We start from the raw sequence: 7,182 nt of genomic DNA, 5'->3' as shown, positions 1-7,182 counted from the left end.
CAGGGCCCTGCGATCAGAACCCCCCGGGGGCAGGGATGGCACATGTCCTGGCTGGCCGCTCCTGCCTGGCAGCACCAACCCGGAGCCTAACAAAGCCCAAAGCTTGGGAAACGGGGTCCAAAACCTCATGGCTACCGTTTGAGCTGGATACCCTGCAAGGCTTCTGCATGCCCTTAAGGGTGTGGGCTTACCTCATCCACCACAAGGTTGTAGTCGCTCTTGTCCCCATCACTATCCTGCAAGGGGGAAGAAACCCAGAAAGGCTCAGTCAGGAGTGGGAGAGGCTGGACCAAGCTCTGGGCTCCGCCCCACACCACTACAGGCAGGTGCATCACTTCTCATGGACCAACACCATGCTCTGCAGGCAACGACTCAACCCTCTGGCTGAGGGGCTCCCCCGGGCTCCTCGTTCTGTTTGTTTCTTTTGCAGGGCAGGCACAGAGCTCCCCGGACACCTCCAGCGCCCGGGTCCACCCCCAGCTGCCACGCTCTTTGGTGCACTCACGTAATGCCCAGGCAGGTCCTTCTCCTCCCGCTTCCGCTTCAGCCCCGCGCCTCCTGTCCGCTCCTCCTCCTCCATCCGCTCCTCATCCTGCAGGCTCTCGGGAGGGGAAGCGGACGCGCTCTGAGCCAGAGAGAGGGAGAGGAAGGTGCGTGAGCCGCCGGGAGAGCGGACGGCCTCCCGAGTCCTGCCAGCTGCATTTCCACTCTGGAAGAGACCTCCAGCACCGCTGGCTGCACCCAGCCGGTGTCCAGCACCCATCCAGCTATCTGTGCAACCTGTGCCACAGCCGGTTTGGGGGTAGGGGTCCCCTTCCCCAACCAAGCGGGTGTCAGGGCTAAAGGGGAGGCACTGCTCTCCCCCTCTGCGCAGATACCTGTGGCATCCCCTTACTGGCATCCTGCGCACCCTTGGCCAAGAGTCCTCTAAGATCCAGCTGTACCTGGGGGCAGAGATGGGGATTTAGTCTGGCACTTTAAGTAAGACCTGTTTCCAGGTCTCTGAGTCCTAGCCCAAATTAATCCATTTAGTTCTGACAGGGCAGAGAGAAGGGAAGCGGGATGGGGACCCCGTCCCTGGGGGTTGGCTGCCTGCAGACTCCTGGCACGGGCAGAAGGCAGATGCATCTTCAGGGCGCTCAGAGACTCACCCACACGCAGCCCCAGCGTGCCACCATCTCCCTTGCCCAGCTGGGCCCTAGAACAACTCCAGAGCGAGCTGCCCTCGCCCCTTCCCCTGCCCACCCCTCACCTCTCAGACCTGGCCAGCCCCACACCCCAGCCTGTCCCCAGGGAGAGCCTGGCTGGTCTGTCACCGCCTCCACCCTGGCAAAGCATCTCCCTGGCTGGCGAGCAGGAGGAAGAGGGAGAGAACAAAGCCCTGCCCCAACCCCCAAAGTCACAGGCTCCCCTTCCTTGCCAGCGCAGAGAGGTGGGCGATGGGGCAGGGGGCCACGGCCCCAGCCGGCAGGCGTGATGGGGATGGGGAAGGACAAGGCATCGCAGCCATGCCCTGGCCCAGCCACCGGCACTGAGGGCTGTGTGATGCCAGGAGCTGAGCGAGGCAGCATCCCGGGCACGGCTGGAGAGCTGATCCGCCTCCTTGGAGATAACAAGGCATGGCGGAGTGGAAAATCCCCATCGGAGATGTGTTTACTTCACTTTAACCCTGCCACTGCAGGAGCCAGTGGGCTGGGAAGCAGGATGGGGCCAAGCAGGACAAACAGCCCTTCCCCAGGACACTGCCAGAAGCTGCAGGGGCGTCTCAAACCCCCTCCCACCAGAGGATGATAACGTGATCTAGTGGTGCCTGCCCACCCGCAGCCCCTGGCTCTCCTGCAAAGCAGGGGAACACCAGGCTGAGGGGTGATGGGAGAGGCTGCCCTCCCTCCCCAAGCAGCGGGGGTGCTTGGGCCAGGGCAGCTTCTGGAGCACAGCTCCCTGACTTTCCCCAGGACTGTTCTGCAGAGCTGTTCGTGCTGGGGGTCGGGGAGAAAATGCCCCGTCCCAGGGCTTCCATGCGATCGATTGTTCCCCGCACAGCAGGATCAAGAGCCTCAACACACGCAAGGATGGAGCAGAAGGGGTAAGGATGGAGCAGAAGGGGTAAGGATGGAGCAGAAGGGATGCTCCCTGTCCCCTGGTGAGCTCTGGGGGATGTAGCCGTGTATATAGGGGATCACAGGGGTGACCCATCCTGTACAACACAGGGACCATCTCTCCCACCTCCTCTCCCACCCGACTGCAAGCCTACTAAGATCAATGCCAATTGCTCCCCAGTGGAGGGACTCGTTAACCCTTCCTTCCCCTGCCTGTACCAGGAGCTGGAGCTCTGGCTTTCTGCAGCCACGGGGCCTGGGAAGGGACTCACAGACCAGGGCAAGGCATCGCACTGGGGGGTGTCTGAAAAGGGAGGGTGCAGCCAAGGGTTGCAGAGGGTCTGGCAGCACTGGGCTTAGGTAAAGGGACCTGTTCAGCCTGTTTCCCTAAACTGGAAACTCCTTTGCAGAGCTGGTTATTTCAGGAGCAGCCCTCGACCTTTAGATCCTTGCATCAGCAAAGACTCTGAATCGAGGTGGCTCAGAACCTTCAGCTACAAAACCCCAACGGCACAGCCCATCCAAGCCAGCAAAGCAAAGGGAATGGGGGCTACAATAAGCAGAGCCCCTTTGGCTTATATTCTCCTGGACTCCTCTACATCCCTATGCACACGTATTTGCCACTTGGCTGCTCCTACCCTCCACATTGCCGCTGGATTTACCCTCCAGCCTGCAGCACCACGGAGCTCACACACGGCTCTGTTCCATCCGAGACACGGCTGCATTCCAGCGCTGCCTCCACCATGCACCAGCCCGGGTACCGAAGCCGGTCTGGAGCCTGTGCATTCACAGCCCTGGGGCTGAAGCTGGGCTTGCACAGGCAATGCTCTTCGCCAGAAGGACCGGGCTGCCCCAGGAGCCAGGACAGAGGTGCTGGGGCGACAGCGGAAGGGCTGAACACTGCCCCAGAAAAACAAGGGTGGGAATGCACAGCTGGACATGGGTCAGGGCCCCCCTTCGTCGAGCTGGCCTGGAAGGGAGGCTCATTCTAGCCCTTGGGGAAATCAGCTCCGCTGAGAAACAGGGATGACCCCAAAATTCCTCATATCCAGAGACATGGCCCAGCCTCGTGAGGACCCCCGCGCTGCCTGCGGGAGAGGGCAGACCTGCCCCAAGCCCATCTCCCTACTGACCCCCAGCTTTGTGGCTTGCCCCTACCTTCTCGCTGCGCTGAGCCCTTACAAACTCAGTGCCCAGGGGGAGGCTGGTCCTGGGAGCCTGTCACCCCAGTCACCTTGTGTGCAAACACAGGCAGCCTTGAAAGGTGACTGAGGTGGCAGGGGGAGATGTCCCTCGCCCTTATCCACCAAGCTGGGGAGGGAAGGGAAGGAAAGGAGCCCACACATTGGGAGAAATGAATGGGAGACCTGAAGCCACAGCAGAAGAAGAGCAGGGTGCCTGGGCTGGGGTGTACAAGGGAACAACATGGACCTGCTCTGCCCACGGAGCTGCCTGCCCTCCCCAAGAAGCCCCACAACCCCAGCCTGGCCCCACCAGCGAACAAAACCCATCCCTGCTGCTGCCTCCCCTTGTGCTGGAGCGTGGCCTCGCAGGCTGCCACCAGACAGAGGACGGCTCGGCTCCCTCTGGGCTGTTTGCTTTGAAAAGGTCAGGAAACAAAACATTCCTGGAAATCCTGCTGTGAATGCTCGCCAGGGGAGCCAGCTGCAGCACCTGCAGAAGATGCAGCCCCTACGCCAGCCCACCGTGCCAGCCCAGCTCTGAGCACCGGGCTGCCCCAAAGCCAAGCCCACCCCTGCCCTGGGTGCCCTCCCCACAGCCGGGCTCCCCCAGCACCTGCAGCCTTTCCCAGGAGCCAGCAGCCAGCTCTGCCTCCCGCCTGGAGCGTGCTGGAGATGCTCAAAGTGACCCCGGGGGCTGGCAGGCTGCCGGGCAGAGCCCCATGGAGGCAGAGCCTGTCCACTTGCCCACACACCGAGGCCAGCTGTGGCCACCAGCCCAGCCAGAGCCACGTGTGCCAGCGTGACTTACCCGGCTTGGGGTGCGCTCTGGAGCCCAGGCGGCGGCAGGGAGAGGATCCAGGCAGATCCGTGTCGGAGAGGCAGAGGGGAAGAAAGGAAGAGGCTGTTAATGCAGAGGCTGTGCCCTAAGCACCCGGGTAGGGAGGCACTGCAAGACAACACGGGAGGCTGAAAAAAATCACACCCGATTTCCCACTTTGCCCACCTGCAGCATGGATTCTCTGATGTCTAATAGGAGGCCAGCACATTGGTCTTCCTCAGGGAAACAGGGGCAATCGCTTTAACCACCCACCTACTTTCAAGAAATTCACTCCAGTTTTGGAATCTCTTCCCTGGATGTGGCAACGGGTCCCAGGCTGCCAGGAGGGGTCGAGCCAGCCGGCCAGCTGAGACCTCCTGAGTCACACCCATCCTATTTCCTTAGGAAGCCATGCTAAAAAGCCCTGCTTGGAAACTCTCCGAGGCTTTCTTGCATGCACAACAGAACAGTTCCACCTCCTTGGGCTCCAGAAGTGCCAGGCATTTGCTACAAACCTAAGCATGGGGCACGGGCCAGGGTCTAGCAGCCCTGGTTGATTTTCACTCCTAATGATTGCATCAGCATTTGGAGAGAACAAGCTCGTCCCAGTCTCTGCTGGCAAAAGGAGGCAGCGGGTCTCAGGAGATGAGGGGCTCTCCATGTGGGCGCTGCTCCCAGGCTATGGAAGCTGGGGAGAGGACTGGGTGCCTGCCATCAGCACTTCAGCCCTGGCTCAGCTCAACCCGCACGACCTCCGGCTAACTATGGCAAAACACCAGGGATTAATCCAAGCTATAGGTAGCATTTCACTTCTTTTTTTAAAGGAATTATTCTGGGTGTCTGTGCACCCTCTGCCCCAGCTGGATGCCCCTGCCAAGGGCTCTGGGCTGTGCACGGCAGGAGCTGCCGCTGGAAGCACGGGCTGCCCAGGTCTCTGAGGGTTAAGCACAGCCTGCTTTTATCCTCTTCCAGGAGTTTGTTTTTCTCCCTTGGGAAAGGCCATCCTTAAGGAGACACCGGCAGTGTTAACACCGCAGGCACCCGCGTACAGGGTGCAAGGCAGGCGCCGGCATTTCCCGGGGCTGCTTTCACCACCTCAAAATCTTACAAGCAAAACCGGAACATGAGGAGACTGCAACAACCTCCCCACTGCCCACTTTTGCTCTGGATCCCTGTGGATTCTGTCCCAGTAGCATTTTCCAGGCCCCAAATGGGGGACATGGGGAGCAGTCAGCACCTTCCCTGGAGGAGTCTGCAGAGGAGCATCACTACGGCTGCTGAATTTTGCTGCCTGTTCCTAGTCCACAGAGCTGCCCCGCTGCCCAGAGCCCCCTGTCCGTGCCTCAGTTTCCCTGTCGGCAGAACCACCCCACGCCTGCGCGCTGCAGAAGGCGACTTGGGCTCGGAGCGGCTGCTCCTTCCTGCAGCGCTTCAAACAGCAACGGCACCGTGAAGCCGGGCGGTGGTGTTAATTTGGCCCAGGCCTGCCAGTAGCATTCAGAGCACTGATTTCCCAGTGATTAAATATTGATGATGTTTGTAAAGCACTTTGTAATCCTGATAGGAGGCGGCACCCATATGGATGAGGAATTCCTGCTATTTACAAGGCACCACACACACAACAAGGCTCTGCTTCCCCAAGTTCCTTGCCACAGACCTGTGGCTCCCCCAGTTTCTGCCAGGGGCTTGCAGCAGTGCTTTTCCTTAAAGTCTCAGCTTCAGGCATCAGATCTTTAGCTGGTGTCAACCTTGGTGTTAACAGAGGGTTTCTCTGTGGCGGGGATCTCACGCCCTCCCCGCTGGCTCGTGGGGGGGGGGGGTGTGTCCTCACACACTGGAAACACCCAGGGGAGCAGGAAGATGCGTGTGTGCACACACACAGAATCATGGAATGGCAAGGGTTGGAAGGGACCTCGGGAGATCATCTAGTCCAACCCTCCTGCTAAAGCACATCCATGCCCAGAGCCCTGCTGCCCAGCGCCTGGGGTGCACAGGCAGCCACCCCCTCCCCTGTCACTGCACAGCAGCTGGTCCCCTGGTCAGAAATAGGGCCAGCCTCCCAGGGCTGCAGATATTTAATTAGCTGGATCTGTCATTCGCAGTCCTTGCCGCTCCCCCTGGCCCCAGGGAGCAGCTGCCAGGCACGGAGGAGCCCTGGGAACAGGCAGAGCAGCAGCAGAATCGCTCCCAGCGCTGCCCATGCACCTCTGGGATGCCTGCCTGGCACTGACTCAGCCAGCCCTGTGTCTTCCTCTTACCTCTTCTGTCCCCATCGTGGGCTGCTCCGTCCTCCTTGGCAGCCAGCTGAGACTGTGCCATCAGTGCCCCCGAGAGGGCCAGGAGCCCCGAGGTGCTGCTGACCCCGCTCAGGCTAGAAGGCTGCATGCTGGAGGGGTGGGGTGTCAGCGGGATGGGGGATGCGTGGTGGGAGAGGTGCTGAAGCTGCTGCTGCTGAAAGAGAAAGAGCAAATGGTCCTCGATCCGGGAGGAGACAGCCTCAGCCAGCCATGCCCAGCACCCCGCAGCTTCCCGCATGAACTGCGATGCAAAGCGCAATGGGATGAGGCACGACGCGAGGACAAGGAGGGGAGCAGAGCTGTTGGGGCTGCACAGCCCAGGTCGCATCGCCTGCCCCTTCCAGCCAGGGCACCTCGAGTACCTCCCTGCTGCAGATGTGATCCTAACACAGGGCAGATGAGCCCAAGCCGTGGCTCTGCCCTGCTCTGCTCAGGGTGGCAGGGGCCAGGGAGCAGCCCAGAGGCCATCCACCACCTTTGGGACACGATGGCAAACCCTCTCACCGCAGGGGACCAGCCCTGGGCTTACGGAAGTAGTAAAGACCTTGGCTTCCCCCATCACTGCACGGCCAGGCAGCGGGACTCACCCCAACGATGCTGTTCAGCTCCCCCATGGTCACCTGCTTGGCCCGCTCCACAGCCTGCAGGACTTGCTGCTGGTGCTGGGAAGGAAGAGCATGGGAAGATCAGACCATGCTCCTGGCCAGGGGACCACACAGCCCAGCACTGCCCCAGCAGCCCCGGGGGCTGCACAACCCCCTCTCCTGGCCCTCCAGCCCGGGTAC

The 7,182-nt window shown here is 61.0% G+C and overlaps 1 protein-coding gene across 1 annotated transcript in view; it reads right to left on the bottom strand.

Moving 5' to 3' along the window:
• LOC104124432 (TLE family member 2, transcriptional corepressor) overlaps positions 1–7,182 on the bottom strand; it is a 39,711-nt gene that overhangs the window by 8,722 nt on the left and 23,807 nt on the right. The window contains exons 4-6 of the mRNA XM_035892351.1: positions 6,985–7,059; positions 6,359–6,551; positions 4,092–4,108 (exon numbers count right to left, since the gene is read on the bottom strand). Coding sequence (XP_035748244.1) covers positions 4,092–4,108; positions 6,359–6,551; positions 6,985–7,059 — 285 coding nt within the window. The remainder of the gene's footprint in view (positions 1–4,091; positions 4,109–6,358; positions 6,552–6,984; positions 7,060–7,182) is intronic.

This window comes from Egretta garzetta, unplaced genomic scaffold (assembly GCF_000687185.1).
Source record: "Egretta garzetta isolate BGI_Z169 unplaced genomic scaffold, ASM68718v1 scaffold4, whole genome shotgun sequence".
In the NCBI taxonomy this organism is placed as follows: domain Eukaryota; kingdom Metazoa; phylum Chordata; class Aves; order Pelecaniformes; family Ardeidae; genus Egretta; species Egretta garzetta.
Note: the sequence above shows the minus strand (reverse complement) of the source record. Positions and strands in the feature narration are given on the sequence as shown.